This window comes from Ranitomeya imitator, chromosome 3 (assembly GCF_032444005.1).
Source record: "Ranitomeya imitator isolate aRanImi1 chromosome 3, aRanImi1.pri, whole genome shotgun sequence".
Taxonomy (NCBI): Eukaryota; Metazoa; Chordata; class Amphibia; order Anura; family Dendrobatidae; genus Ranitomeya; species Ranitomeya imitator.
Window position 1 is genome coordinate 332,440,448 of NC_091284.1, and position 16,407 is coordinate 332,456,854.

At 50.4% G+C, this 16,407-nt stretch overlaps 1 protein-coding gene across 1 annotated transcript in view; it reads left to right on the forward strand.

The window, feature by feature from the left end:
• Positions 1–11,091: 11,091 nt before the first annotated feature.
• The window catches only part of SLC9A1 (solute carrier family 9 member A1), a 113,102-nt gene continuing 107,786 nt past the window's right edge, over positions 11,092–16,407 (forward strand). Inside the window, exon 1 of the mRNA XM_069756736.1 lies at positions 11,092–11,697. Coding sequence (XP_069612837.1) covers positions 11,394–11,697 — 304 coding nt within the window. The 5' untranslated portion in view covers positions 11,092–11,393. The remainder of the gene's footprint in view (positions 11,698–16,407) is intronic.

A 16,407-nucleotide genomic window follows, 5' to 3' on the forward strand; every position in this document is an offset into this window, starting at 1 on the left:
ACAGAACGGGCGCAGGATGGCAGCAGCACATGACAGAACGGGCGCAGGATGGCAGCAGCACATGACAGAACGGGCGCAGGATGGGAGCAGCACATGACAGAACAGGGGCGCAGGATGGGACCAGCACATGACAGAACGGGTGTTCTGTCCCCACATGAGGCGAATGGAGGTGTGGTTGATTAATAAGTGTTGTGAGAGAGAAACGTACCTCCGTATTTCTTCGATGTGAGGCAGACAGGACCAATGCTGCTCAGCGTCCAGAGAGATGATGCACTCCAGGGATTGTGTAATCCAGACTTGTTTATTTTGTAGATCTGGACATACAGCGTATAACTGGTAATACATAACTTCTCCAGAAATGCAGGGTAGACAGGGTACAGTAAGATGTAGCACCAAGTGTGTCTGCAAGTGTGAGCAGCATGAGAGAGTGGTCGAAAGACTGATGCCTTCCTAAGCCCAGTTCAAAAGCACGTCCTCTCACAACAGAAAGTAAACTGGAAATGGCTGCCAGAGGAAGAGAAGATTTGACCCCTGAACCGGATGTAAGACATGCCCACAAGAAATACATGAAAAACAAGCTGCCATACAGAAAAAGGCCATTGGGTGGCAGCAGAGTAAAATATAACAACATACATGGAAACTGAGGAATATACATGGAACAGCACACTCCCTGTCTGAAATTCCGAAAGGGATTTCACTATATTAATGTCCGTGAAATAAAGTCCAACAACCTAGAAAATGAAACCAAACATGCATGCAATGCAACAACAACAACTTTAAACAAGATAAACATTAAGCCAGTTTCTGAGATAATCCAAAGGAAAACCCATCTTCGGATCAGAGAAGCCGCACTAGGCCAAACTATCTCTGACCCACTGTAATCCAATGGGTAAAGTACTAGTGCAGTGTTCTGTTGGTAGTTTATCCTACCGGAATGTCCTCGATAGTGAGTATTTTTTGGCAGACGTGCCAACCATGACAGTCTTTGTCTCCATGTGGCTTGTGATAAGATCTCGCAATGTGGACTAACCTTGCAATAGTCTTAATGAGTTTCATCCAATTGGAGAAGCGTTCAAAGCGCTGACAACCGAGGGCGGAGGTTCGTTTAGCGTTCGTGGCCAGAGCACTGACCTCAGAGCGGACTTCTGGATCATCGTCCGGATCCTGGATGCTGAAGACTTCCTGAACACATTCACTTCCCTTCTGTTCCAGCAGAAACTTTGGACCTGAAAGCCAAGAAGAGTTAGCAAAGGAATTTATAGACATAGGTCTAGTGGCATGGTCGGCTGGATTAAGTTCAGATGGGATATAGTGCCACTGTTCAGGTTTGGAAGACCTTCTTATTCTCTCAATGCGGTTACTGACGTACACGTAGAAGCGCCTTGTTTGGTTGTAGATGTAACCTAAGACAACTTTTCTGTCACTGTAGTATTGTACATCATCTATGTGAGTGTCCAGCTCATGCTGAATAAAGTCTGCGAGTTCTACTGCAAGCACAGCCCCACAGAGTTCCAGCCTGGGAATAGTGTGGTCAGGCTTGGGAGCCAACTTAGCTTTGCCGAAAACGAACCCAACATGATCTTGATTGTCAGATCCCGTTACCTTCAGGTAGACAACAGCTGCAATGGCCTCCGTGGATGCATCCGAGAACACATGGAGTTCCGTCCTAGTGCTAGCAGCAAGTGAGATTCCAGCGTAGCATCTCGTTATATGGATTTTATCCAAGGCACACAAAGACTGCTTCCAGGTTTCCCATTTTGGTTCCTTATCAGGAGGTAGAGGGGTATCCCAGTCCTTGACAGTTTCGGACAACTGTCTCAGAAGGGATTTACCTTGTATGGTAATTGGTGCTACGAATCCCAGTGGGTCATACAGGCTATTTACCACTGACAGGACACCACGTTTAGTGAATGGTTTGTCTGCACAGTTGATTTGGAATCCGAAGGTGTCGGCTGACAGGTTCCACCTCAGGCCTAAGCTTCTCTGCACAGGCGGACGGTCTGGTCCCAGGTCTATGTCCTTGAATCCAGGTGCGTGGTCGCTTGACTCAAAGGCTCTCACGACAGCTGGGCTGTTTGAAGCAATTTTGTGCAGTCTAAGCTTAGCTCGGTACAGCATATGTTGGGTCCTTTTGAGTAGGTCGATTGCAGCTTCTTCTGTAGGTAGAGATTTTAGTCCATCATCTACGTAGAAGTCTTTCTCTACAAAGTCTTTGGCGTGTGTTCCATACTCGGACTCTCCTTCTTGTGTGGTTCTCCGCAGGCCATATGTTGCCGCAGCGGGTGAAGGGCTGTTCCCGAATACGTGCACCCGCATGCGATACTCCACCATCTCTTTGCTGGGGTCATTGTCCTTGTACCACAGGAACCTGAGGACATTCCTGTGGTCCTCTCGGACTATGAAACAGTGGAACATCTGTTCAATGTCGGCGGTGATGGCAATGGGCTCTTTCCTGAACCTCATCAACACTCCTACTAGGTTGTTTGTCAGATTAGGACCTGTGAGGAGGACATCATTGAGAGATACGCCTTGATGTTTGGCGCTTGAATCAAAGACAACTCTAATTTGTTTAGGTTTCTTCGGGTGATATACTCCAAATGAGGGTAGGTACCAGCACTCCTCATTTTCCTTTAAGGGAGACGCTGGCTCCGCATGGTTGTTATGGAATATTTTGCCCATAAAGGTGACAATGTGTTCTTTCATCTCCGGTTTATTGCTTAGCGTGCGCTGGAGAGTTAAATCTGGACAAGGCTTGTTCACGATTGTTCGGGAGCCTTACCCTGGTAGCTCGGAAGAGTAAGGGGAAAACCCAGTGATTGGTTTCGTCCTTAAGGAACTCATTGTCCATTATCCTGACAAATTCCTTGTCTTCCATAGATGGGGCTACTTTGTTGTCATCCTTAGTGGTATGAAACACCAATTTTCCCAAGTCGTCTGCATAGGGAGAAGGGATAACATCAGGCAGCTGTACAGAATCTGGAAGCTTTTCCTTCACCTCATAGTGATGAGGACATGGTTTGCAGAAGGTAGTGCGCCCGTCTCGGCGTACGTACGTCTTAAAGGAGTGGACTCCTGTTTGGTCCAAGCATACATATCCTATGACTACCCACCCCAAGTCAAGTCTCTGGGCGTAGGGGGCGTAGTCAGGACCATTACACTGTTGGCGGACCTTATGTATCCTCAAATTGTCTCTGCCGAGCAGAAGTAGGATTTCAGCATCTGTGTCCAAAGGTGGGATAACGCTGGCTAGGTGCCTTAAGTGTGGTTGGTGGAAAGCAGCTTCCGGGGTAGGGATCTCATCCCTTTGGTCTGGTATTTGATCGCATTCAATTAGCATAGGTAGGGGTATTTCTACGTCTTCATTGACAGGAGAAGCGATGAAACCTTGTGCTCTTCTGCCGCTAGTCTCTATGCGCCCCGAGCAAGTATTCAGAGTGTAGGGCGTTGCTGGTCCCTTGATTCTAAAGGCTTCAAAGAACTTAGGTCCAGCTAGGGATCGATTGCTCTGATCGTCAATGATGGCATACATTTTTACAGCCTTCTCTGGTTGCCCTTCTGGATAGACTCTGATTAGGCATATCCTGGCACAGCATTTAGCACTTTGATTCTCCCCACATACCTCTGAGCATGAGCAGGACACAGCTGTGGTGGACTTGGCGTGATTCTGTGGCTCCCCGCCATGGTTTGTAGCGGGACCAGAGGTAACTGCGACTGCTGGATCGCTGGTGGCTGAGCCTGGGTGCAAGGCTGATGGGTGTCTGTCGCTATGACACTCTTCACACTTAATGGCAGATTTACAGTCCTTGGCCATGTGTTCTGATGAAGCGCAGCACTTGAAACATACCCCAAGTTCGTTGAGGATTTTCTTGCGCTCCTGCATGGTTTTGGACCTGAAGCCTCTACATTTGTTCAGTGAGTGTGGTTTTTTGTGAATGGGACACTCACGATTGAAAGACTTATCCCTCGACGGAATAGTGTACTGCTTGTCGGCAGGTACTGCAGGTGATGGCAGGTTAGTCTTTCTGACGCTTACACTGTTCCTTGAGTCCTTGCGTCTATGTGCAACGCTTTCATACCTTGATGAAGGTGTTGCTGGAGCTGCAGTGTTAGACTCCAGGAAGTCGAGGCTAGGGTCGTTCCTCATTTGGGCTTGTTCGTCAATGAACTTGCAGAACTGAATGAACGGAGGAAAGGTGACGTCATGTGACCTTTTATACCTGGAGACACACACTGCCCACTTCTCTTGCAGACTATGTGGCAGCTTTGAGACGATTGGGTTCACCCCATGGGCAGTGTCCAGGTAGCACAGTCCTGACAGACGAAGGTCTCTTTTAGCAAGTTCCAGCTCCATAAGCAGGTCACTTAAATCCAGAAGCTTGTGGGCTTCCTTAAGGTTGATCCTTGGAACGTTCTGCAGTCTCTTGAATAGGGACTTTTCTATGGCTTCAGCGCTGCCGTAGGTTCTTTCAAGTCTCTGCCAGGCCGCAGCGAGACCTGCTTCAGCTTGCCCCACATAGACGGTCCTAAGACTCTTGATACGGTTTGTGGATTCAGGACCCAACCATTTTACCATGAGGTCGAGCTCCTGCTCCGCGGATAGGTTGAGATCAGCAATGGCGGCCTTGAAGGTTGCTTTCCAGGCTCTGTAGTTCTCTGCACGGTCGTCGAATTTTGAGAGGCTAGTGCTGATTAGCTCCCTGCTCACCATGAACCTGGCAAACTCGGACATGTCTGATCCTTCACTCCTTGTTACCATATTAGCTTGTGGTGCCCCTCGGGCGTATAAGCTGTGTGGCGTGGAAGGGTGAATTGTTCCCGGGTAGAATGATGTCGCTGCAGGGTTGAGCTGTGGTTTAACCTCTAGAGATTCCGATGACTGCTGCTTGAACTGTGGAGGCGGGCTGGAGTGTGCCTTGTGGTCGTCTTGCGATGATGATTGCTCCTGAGGGGGTACATCACCGCGTTGGTCTTGGGTCTCTGTAGGGGCTGTGGGCGATACTGGCACCATAGGTTGGGCTGACTTGGACGTTTCCGCAATGTTGGGTTGAACGTCACTGGAGAAGGTGTGCGCTGCAGGTATCTGTTTCTGCACGTAGTCTCTGGTACGAACAGCTGGGTCGTCTTCTTCCTGTGGTGGCAGGCAAATTGGGTCGAGGTTTTGCTTCAATGCTTACTCGAGTATTTTTACTTCGGCTAATGCAATTTCTTCCTCCATTTCTGTTTGAAGAATCCTTGCTTGAGCCTCTGCTTCTGCTCTCTTCGCTTCTGCTTCTGTTTGAAGAATCTTTGCTCGAGCCTCTGCTTCTGCTTTCTTTTCGGTGTATGAACGTCTTAGTTTGGACCGCTCTGCATTTAAACGGGCCTCTAGGATTCTGTCGCTGAGGGCTGAAGTTCTTGAGCAGGATGATTTGTACGACCGAGCAGAGTGTTTAGACGAGGCTGACCTGTGCGATCTAGTTTCTTGCAGATGGGTGATACGAAGCTCCGCTTTATCTTTGGCGTCTTGCACGGCGGCGTCCCTTTCTCTGTCTGTGGAATCTGCCTTGCTTAACTCTGATAGGGCTTCGTCAATTTTAGATTCTTTAAGGAAGGCAGCATACTTTGTGGACAGTCTCTTGTATCTGCCGTGGGCCACGTCTAGCTGTCTTATAGAGTCCTGTAAACCCGCTGCATCATTTTTATGGCGTTGGACGCTTGACATAAGGGAGGGGACTCGTTCCCATAGGTCGTCCAAGTTGTCATTGAACTCATCCCTTGTGGAACAGTAATTCTCGAGGACCTTTAATGTTGGCTTGATGGAACGTACTGGTCGTGCATCTGGGTCTGCTGTGGAAGCGGGCTCTGCTTCCTGGTCTTCATAATGGACAGTATCAGGTTGTATTTGCTCTGTTTCAGCATTGGGGAACTGCGTAAGGTCCTTTTCGGCCATTTTGATTTAAGGTGCGCTGTCCCTTTAAGAAACTGAACCTTTGAATTGGGGGCTGGAAATTGCGGTGCAGCTTAGTTGCGACCCCCTGATAAGATTCCCAAGGTGTTCTTGGAGAATTGTGGGGTTCTGCGGTCCGACGATCTGCAGCAGTGTGGTATAATACACAGAGAGTCTTTATGTACAATGCAGTCTGAGGTGATGCTGCAGGAGATTTCTTAGCAGAGCAGGGCTGCAGTATGTGAGCGGGCAGAGAGCGGGCACGTGAATAGTGATATAAGGGTGATTCTGGCCGGGCTTCAAGGCAGTCTTTCGACTGTTCTGTCCCCACATGAGGCGAATGGAGGTGTGGTTGATTAATAAGTGTTGTGAGAGAGAAACGTACCTCCGTATTTCTTCGATGTGAGGCAGACAGGACCAATGCTGCTCAGCGTCCAGAGAGATGATGCACTCCAGGGATTGTGTAATCCAGACTTGTTTATTTTTATAGATCTGGACATACAGCGTATAACTGGTAATACAGAACTTCTCCAGAAATGCAGGGTAGACAGGGTACAGTAAGATGTAGCACCAAGTGTGTCTGCAAGTGTGAGCAGCATGAGAGAGTGGTCGAAAGACTAATGCCTTCCTAAGCCCAGTTCAAAAGCACGTCCTCTCACAACAGAAAGTAAACTGGAAATGGCTGCCAGAGGAAGAGAAGATTTGACCCCTGAACCGGATGTAAGACATGCCCACAAGAAATACATGAAAAACAAGCTGCCATACAGGAAAAAGGCCATTGGGTGGCAGCAGAGTAAAATATAACAACATACATGGAAACTGAGGAATATACATGGAACAGCACAACGGGGGCGCAGGATGGGAGCAGCACATGACAGAACGGGGGCGCAGGATGGAGCAGCACATGACAGAACAGGGGAGCAGGATGGGAGCAGCACATGACAGAACGGGTGCGCAGGATGGGAGCAGCACATGACAGAACGGGGGAGCAGGATGGGAGCAGCACATGACAGAACGGGGGCGCAGGATGGGTGCAGCACATGACAGGATGGGAGCAGCAAATGACAGAATGGAGGCGCAGGATGTGAGCAGCACATGACAGAACAGGCGCAGGATGGAGCAGCACATGACAGAACAGGGGAGCAGGATGGGAGCAGCACATGACAGAACGGGCGCAGGATGGCAGCAGCACATGTCAGAACGGGCGCAGGATGGCAGCAGCACATGACAGAACGGGCGCAGGATGGGAGCAGCACATGACAGAATGGGCGCAGGATGGCAGCAGCACATGACAGAACAGGCGCAGGATGGCAGCAGCACATGACAGAACGGGCGCAGGATGGGAGCAGCACATGACAGAACAGGGGCTCAGGATGGGAGCAGCACATGACAGAACGGGGGCGCAGGATGGGAGCAGCACATGACAGAACGGGGGCGCAGGATGGAGCAGCACATGACAGAACAGGGGAGCAGGATGGGAGCAGCACATGACAGAAGGGGGGCGCAGGATGGGAGCAGCACATGACAGAACGGGGGCGCAGGATGGGAGCAGCACATGACAGAACGGGGGCGCAGGATGGGTGCAACACATGACAGGATGGGAGCAGCAAATGACAGAACGGGGGCACAGGATGGGAGCAGCACATGACAGGATGGGGGCGCAGGATGGCAGCAGCACATGACAGAACGGGGGCGCAGGATGGCAGCAGCACATGACAGAACGGGGGTGCAGGATGGGAGCAGCACATGACAGAACGGGCGCAGGATGGCAGCAGCACATGACAGAACGGGCGCAGGATGGGAGCAGCACATGACAGAACGGGCGCAGGATGGCAGCAGCACATGACAGAACGGGCGCAGGATGGGAGCAGCACATGACAGAACGGGCGCAGGATGGGAGCAGCACATGACAGAACAGGGGCGCAGGATGGGAGCAGCACATGACAGAACGGGGGCGCAGGATGGAGCAGCACGTGACAGAACAGGGGAGCAGGATGGGAGCAGCACATGACAGAACGGGGGCGCAGGATGGGAGCAGCACATGACAGAACGGGGGCGCAGGATGGGAGCAGCACATGACAGAACGGGGGAGCAGGATGGGTGCAGCACATGACAGGATGGGAGCAGCAAATGACAGAATGGAGGCGCAGGATGGGAGCAGCACATGACAGAATGGGCGCAGGATGGCAGCAGCACATGACAGAACGGGCGCAGGATGGCAGCAGCACATGACAGATTAGGCGCAGGATGGGAGCAGCACATGACAGAACGGGCGCAGGATGGCAGCAGCACATGACAGAACGGGCGCAGGATGGGAGAAGCACATGACAGAACAGGGGAGCAGGATGGCAGCAGCACATGACAGAACGGGCGCAGGATGGGAGCAGCACATGACAGAACAGGGGCGCAGGATGGGAGCAGCACATGACAGAACGGGGGCGCAGGATGGGAGCAGCGCATGACAGGATGGGGATGCAGGATGGGAGCAGCGCATGACAGGATGGGGACGCAGGATGGAGCAGCGCATGACAGGATGGGGACGCAGGATGGAGCAGCACATGACAGAACGGGGGCGCAGGATGGAGCAGCACATGACAGAACAGGGGAGCAGGATGGGAGCAGCACATGACAGAACGGGGGCGCAGGATGGGAGCAGCACATGACAGAACGGGGGCGCAGGATGGGAGCAGCACATGACAGAACGGGGGCGCAGGATGGGTGCAGCACATGACAGGATGGGAGCAGCAAATGACAGAACGGGGGCACAGGATGGGAGCAGCACATGACAGGATGGGGGCGCAGGATGGCAGCAGCACATGACAGAACGGGGGAGCAGGATGGCAGCAGCACATGACAGAACGGGGCGCAGTATGGGAGCAGCACATGACAGAACGGGCGCAGGATGGCAGCAGCACATGACAGAACGGGCGCAGGATGGGAGCAGCACATGACAGAACGGGCGCAGGATGGCAGCAGCACATGACAGAACGGGCGCAGGATGGGAGCAGCACATGACAGAACGGGCGCAGGATGGGAGCAGCACATGACAGAACAGGGGCACAGGATGGGAGCAGCACATGACAGAACGGGGGCGCAGGATCGAGCAGCACGTGACAGAACAGGGGAGCAGGATGGGAGCAGCACATGACAGAACGGGGCGCAGGATGGGAGCAGCACATGACAGAACGGGGGCGCAGGATGGGAGCAGCACATGACAGAACGGGGGCGCAGGATGGGTGCAGCACATGACAGGATGGGAGCAGCAAATGACAGAATGGAGGCGCAGGATGGGAGCAGCACATGACAGAACGGGCGCAGGATGGCAGCAGCACATGACAGAATGGGCGCAGGATGGCAGCAGCACATGACAGATTGGGCGCAGGATGGGAGCAGCACATGACAGAACGGGCGCAGGATGGCAGCAGCACATGACAGAACGCGCGCAGGATGGGAGAAGCACATGACAGAACAGGGGAGCAGGATGGGAGCAGCACATGACAGAACGGGGGCGCAGGATGGGAGCAGCACATGACAGAACGGGGGCGCAGGATGGGGGCAGCACATGACAGGATGGGGGCGCAGGATGGCAGCAGCACATGACAGAACGGGGGCGCAGGATGGCAGCAGCACATGACAGAACGGGGGCGCAGGATGGGAGCAGCACATGACAGAACGGGCGCAGGATGGCAGCAGCACATGACAGAACGGGCGCAGGATGGCAGCAGCACATGACAGGATGGGGACGCAGGATGGAGCAGCACATGACAGGATGGGGACGCAGGATGGAGCAGCACATACCAGGATGGAGACCATATACCAATATAAATGCTCGCCACCCGGGCGTAGAACGGGTTCAATAGCTAGTATATATATATATATATATATATATATATATATATATATATACCTATTCTATGTGTACACATTTATTCTATCTATTCTACTGTAAGCTGTCAGTGTGATTTTACTGTACACCGCGCTGAATTGCCGGCTTTTCTCGCTAACACCGCTGCGTATTCCTCGCAAGTCACACTGCTGGTCCGTGTGTGATCCGTATTTTTGGGGCTTCCATAGACTTTCATTGACGTTTTATTTGCGCAATACGGTGACAAACGCAGCATGCTGCGATTTTCTACGGCCGTAGAAAGCCGTATAATACTGATCAGTTTAATACGGCAGATAGGAGCAGGGGCATAGAGAATAATTGTGCCGTATGTTTTGCGAGTTTTACGGATGTAGTTTCTGCGCTCTTACGTCCGTAAAACTCGCAAGTGTGAAGCCGGCCTTATTGTACGGCGCGACTTCAGAGCGGGAAATGCCTGGAGAATGGCCTGCTCACCTCTTGTTACTGGAACAAGATGCCAAACTAAATGACCGGCAAGTTGCTGTTACCTAGAAATGTGTATGTTTTGGTTGTGCAGCCTTCTCTGGACACTTTTCAGGCAGTTTTTGAGGAGAAAATCGCCTGAAACCCTTTTGGCTGCATTTCCACATTGAGTTCTTGGTGTTTCACAAAACTGCAACGTGTGCACAGAACCTTACTGTTTGTAGCGTCCAAAATATAAAAGGATGACGCTTTCTATAAGGCTACTTTCACACTAGCGTCGGTATGGGCCCGTCGCAGTGCGTCGGGCCGACGTACCGACGCATACTGTGAAATAAAATCACAATGGGGGCAGCGGATGCAGTTTTTCAACGCATCCGCTGCCCTAGTGTCAGGTCCGGGGAGGAGGGGGCGGAGTTCCGGCCACGCATGCGCGGTCGGAGAAAGCGGAACCGACGGACAAAAAAACGTTGCATGGAACGTTTTCTTGTCCCGACGGACTGCAAAAACATGACGCATCCGTCGCACGATGGACGTGACGTGTGGCAATCCGTCGCTAATGAAAGTCTATGGAGAAAAAAACGCATCCTGCGGGCAACTTTGCAGGATGCGTTTTTTCTCCAAAACGACGCATTGTGACGTGCGTCGAACGACGCTAGTGTGAAAGTCGTAACAGACCTGTCATAATTTAGTTATGGAGCCCCCACAAATTGTTACAGTTTCACCACACTCTCGAGTTGGTGTTGTGGGCAGATACAGAGGTAATCCCCCTCACCTTTCCCAGTGCAGCGCTCTACGTCATGTCATCGACCTCCGGTCCAGCAGAGGTCGCTCAAGCGCTGGTCTCCACCCTATGCTCGCAGTGGAAGCGCCCACTGTTCCCGGGCTGAGTGGAGTAGGCGCCGGAGAGGAGAGTTGCCGGCTGCGGGTAGAGGGCACGCACCCTGGGAGCAGAGCGCCGCTTATCTGCCGTGCACACATGCATCTCTCACAGGCACATAGAGATAGCTGCCTGCCTGGTGCAGGTGTGTGGTGACATGGCTGGCATGTAACACCCTGCTGCTGCCGCCACAGAGGGGAGCGTCCTGGGATGAAGCACTGCTCGGTGCCCTTTAGGTGTCCAGGCTTGTACCCGGCTGGCATATGAGGCTGCCCTGTGCCCAGCAGACTGTAGATATGCGGCTCATACCCGGATGCAGGTGGGCAGTGTATGTGCTCCTCTTCCTGGTCCTGGTGCCCGATCTCCCCACACAAGCCAGCTCTCCAGATCTCAGCCACTACGAGTATGAGCCCCATGGGGTCACCGAGGGGCCACACGGGGCCACCGACAATACTACAAAGCATCACAAGCGCAAACTGTTCCCGGTGCTGGACTTGGACTATGACTACATCAGGGCTCCGTTTGAGATCGCCTTGTGGATCCTGCTGGCCTGCCTGATGAAGCTGGGTAAGTGGCACCCTGCCTGTGTGGGTGGCAGCGGGTCTGCTTTACCATGAGGGTCTGTCATTCTGGGTGTGATGGAGGGGTGCTACCATTGTGCTGTGTGCAGATGTGTCCATACATTTCCCACCATAGGGGGTCAGTGCCTGGAGATGGGCTCCAGTTGTCACAATTTACAGCAAAATCCCCAAATCTGGAGCCAGCATATTTGTTATTAAGCTTAAATCTAAGCTATTTGCGTATATCGTCCTAAAGGACAACAAGTCCCAGGAGAAGCGTCACAGGGACAGATGTTTGCATCTGGCTGGATAATATAATCCAGATGTATTTCCATGCTGAATCCGGAGTCTGGGTTTCGCCCTCCATTGTGGATTTGGGTGATTGTACAGGTGAGTGGGTTCCTGTGTCAGTTGACACCATGACTGAAGGGTGGTTCACATCACTTTCCTGATGTCAGGACAACGCCCCACCTTGGAGGTAGCAGAACCTGCTTGGGTTTATTTTGTCCGCCCTCGCTCAGTTGGATTGTACTCGCCTATGGGGTGGGTATTCTCTGGGCATCACTGTAAGGGCGCCTGAGTCATGGTTAGCCGGTGACCTTTGTAATTACACAAGGTGTCGGTGTGGTAACATGCAATCATCCTTATTACGGATGTTTGACTTGTGTAGAAGTGGCTGAGCACGATTGTACGGTCCAGTTGCATCATGCCAGCGGTATATTGCAGTGGTCAGAATAGTGGCAGTAGTATTTCTCCTCCCTGCAGCAGGAATTGCTATAGATATCATAGTCTTATCAATCCCACTGTCCTGGCTGAATGTGCATGCTTTTTAAATGGGAAAAGTGGGGATTTTTTGAGTTTTTTTTTACTTTGATTCCAATATCTACAAAGAGCATTTAAATAGTAAGTGTATTATTAGGATCCTCTTTGCTGGGCTTGTCCAAACCTTTTGATTAACATTATCCAAAGGCTGGGAAGCTGATAAATGAGGTTGTCGTGCAAACCGACACTTGACACTATGCTACTAAAACCAGAAGTCTCTCCTAGTAAGACACTTTGTTGTTTTTGACCCCCTTTTTTGCCGCATGCTACAGGTCTGTCATTGGACACGCGTTAAACATTAGTGTATGGACTGCTATCTCTGGAGCGAGTGCTGGTTTTCAGACCCATACTTGCCAGTCTCACATAAGCCTTTGGGGCCGCTGAGCAGCGGTCAGAGTTGCATCTGGTCTGGACAACGCGCTTCGCACTCAGTGAGTTTTGGATGTGTAAAACCAGCCGAACTTAGTCAGTATGAAGATCCCATGGGCATGTGCCCGTCTCAGATCATTGGCAGGGAGGAGAGCAGCACATGCTGAATTCTGAAAAAAATGCACAAAAGGTGGGGGGAAAAAAAGTACTGGTAATGTGCTGTATTCTGCCACCGATATACGTGGATGAGATATGTCTGAGGGATGTGATCACAAATCGCTATATAAACAATGACAGGTAGCGTTACTCACTAACTGTGCCACCAGTCTCTCTCAGCCGCGCGTGGTGATCCGGAAGGATGATGCAGTGATACATTCAACAGGTTTATTTACAGTACCTTGGTGAGAGTGAGGACTGTAGGTTAGAGCTGTTACAGAATCACCAGATAGAGATAATAGAAGCTTCAGGTTAGAGGTAACAAGAGAATCCTTTCTCCAGCTCTGCAGCACATGTGGGATCCAAGATGGCACGGAGTACAAAAACAGGAAGAGAAGGAAAAAGATAGGAGGAGCTAAAGACAGAAAGGTGTTGTGGGAAATACATAACACAAAATATTACAGTGATATAGCAAACGGCCAGTAGATGGCAGCAAAGTATAACAAATGATAGAACCAGGCTTATTAGCACTACATAAAGGTCCATGTATGGCTGAAAGTCTATAATAATAAACTGAGCAGCACACTCCCCGTCTGAAATCCTTGGATTTCACTATACCATAAGTCTCGAATTGGGAGTGTTCACCAGAAGTGCATGGAGGGATACCTCAACCTGTAAGATAAAAACAACGCATGCAATGCAACAATAACATATTGAATAACAAGTCTAGAACGATTTCTTGAAGTAATCCAAAGGATAACCCATCTTCGGATTGGAGAAGCCGCGCTAGGCCAAACTGTCTCCAACCCATTTGTAATCCAAAGGTTGAAGTTCCTTGAAAGATTTCCTACTGATTGGATGGATAATCAATCCTCAACCGGTATGAGTAAAATAATCTCTGATATAGGCCTAATGAAAGTTTTGGGGTCACCTTGCTTAGTAACTGTCACTTCTACCTTGCGTACCTTGCCATCGTCACTTGGAAAGGTTTTAGAGATAAGTCCCATAGGCCATGTGCTTCTTTCCTCCTTCTGGTCTTTCATGAGGATAATATTTCCTACTTGTAAATTTGGCTTTACGTGTTGCCATTTTCTTCGTTTTTGGAGAAGTGTCAGGTACTCCTTCTTCCATCTATTCCAGAAACAATTAGCCAGATGTTGCACATATTTCCACCGTCTCTGATATTTGTTACCGGACACAGTCTTCAGGCGGGTTAGGAACAGTTCCAAGTTTCTGGGTGAGGAGAGTTGCCGGAGTGAGAATTGTAGGAGATTCTGGATCCGTAGATATGGGTACAAGTGGTCTTGAGTTTACTATAGCAGAGACTTCTGCTAAGAAAGTGGTCAAGGTCTCATGAGTGAGTCTTGAAAGATTTGAGTCCATCAGCATAGATTCCAGTTCCTTGTGAAAAACATTCTGCTGCACATTGCGTATCACAATGAGTTCACTCAGAGCAATGTCTTCTGCATAGAGAGGCTTATGGCAGATATGCCAACCGTGACAATCAGTGATACTGTCCTTATTGCGATAGCATTGTACAATGTGTACTAACCTTGCAATGGCACGAACCAGCCTCGTCCATCTTGAGAAGCGATCAAAACGCTGACAGTCCAAGCCAACCTCCTCCTTGAGTTTGGTGATGAAGGTGCTGACATCAGGACGGATCTCTGGGTCGACATCTGGATCCTCAAGGCTGAAGCTGTCTTCAACGGCAGTCTCTTTGCACTGTTCGTGAAGGAACTCCGGTCCTGTCAACCAAGAAGAGCTTGCGAAGGCACCAATAGACACTGGTCTAGTAGCAAGGTCCGCAGGGTTAAGATGGGATGGGACGTGCTGCCATTGCTGGGGTTTGGAGGATTTCCTGATCCTTTCCACTCGGTTACTGACATAGACGTAGAAGCGTTTCGTCTGGTTGTATATGTAGCCCAGAACTACCTTACTGTCTGTGTAGAATCTTGTGTCATCCACGTGAATAGCTAGTTCGCTCTGTATGAAGTCTGCAATCTCTATGGCTAGTACAGCCCCACAGAGCTCGAGTCTGGGTATGGTGTGCTCGGGTTTAGGAGCCAGTTTAGCCTTTCCAAACAGAAATCCAACATGGGCTTCATTGTTAGTCTACAACCTTCAAGTAAGCGACAGCGGCAATAGCTTCAGTGGAGGCATCAGCGAATACATGAATCTCCTTCCTTTGACTTGTAGTTAGGGATGCTGGAGTGTAACAACGTGGTATGTGGATCTTATCCAAGGCGCAAAGAGATTCTCTCCATGACTTCCACTTTAGTTGTTTGTCTGCAGGGAGTGGTATATCCCAGTCCTTAATGTACTCTGAGAGTTGTCTCAGCAGGAGCTTGCCTTGTATAGTCAGGGGTGCGACAAACCCAAGTGGATCATATAGACTGTTCACCACTGACAGAACCCCACGCTTAGTAAATGGTTTTTCTGCACCACTAACCTGAAAGCTGAAGGAGTCATTTAGCAAGTTCCACCTCAGGCCTAGACTTCTCTGTACTGGTGGATTGTCTGAGCCTAGGTTCAAGTCCCTAAATTCTGCGGCATGATCATTAGGGTGAAAGGCCTTCATGACAACAGCACTATTGGAGGCAATTTTATGCAATCTTAAATGAGCTTTAGAAAGCATACCTTGTGTCCGTTTGAGCAGATCTGTGGCTTCTTCTGCCGTGGGCAGGGATTTAAGACCATCGTCCACGTAGAAGTCCTTTTCAACGAACTGTGGAGCATCCTTCCCGAACTCTGCTGCACCATCGGAGGCGGTCCTACGTAGGCCGTAGGTGGCGACTGCAGGAGAAGGACTGTTTCCGAAAACGTGCACCTTCATGCGGTATTCGATCATTTCCTTGTTGGTGTCGTTGTCTCGGTGCCATAGAAAACGGAGATAATTTCTGTGATCTTGTTGCACGATGAAACAATGGAACATTTGTTCGATGTCGGCAGTAATGGCGACCGGTTCCTTTCTGAATCTCATGAGCACTCCCACCAGGTTATTAGTCAGGTTCGGACCAGTGAGGAGAACGTCATTCAGAGATACGCCGTCATGTTTGGCGCTTGAATCAAACACCACCCTGATTTGTTTCGGCTTTCTTGGATGATACACTCCAAAGGAAGGTAGATACCAGCATTCTTCATCAGCTTGCAATGGTGGAGCTGGCTCTGCGTGATCATTGCAAAATATCTTGTCCATAAAAGCTATGAAATGTTCATTCATTTCAGGCTTGTTCCTTAATGTTCTCTGCAGTGAGATGAATCTAGATAAGGCCTGTTCTCTGTTGTTAGGAAGCCTGGTCCTTGAAGCCTTGAAGGGTAAGGGAGCAACCCAGCGGTCAGATTCATTTTTGAAGAATCCACTGTCCAT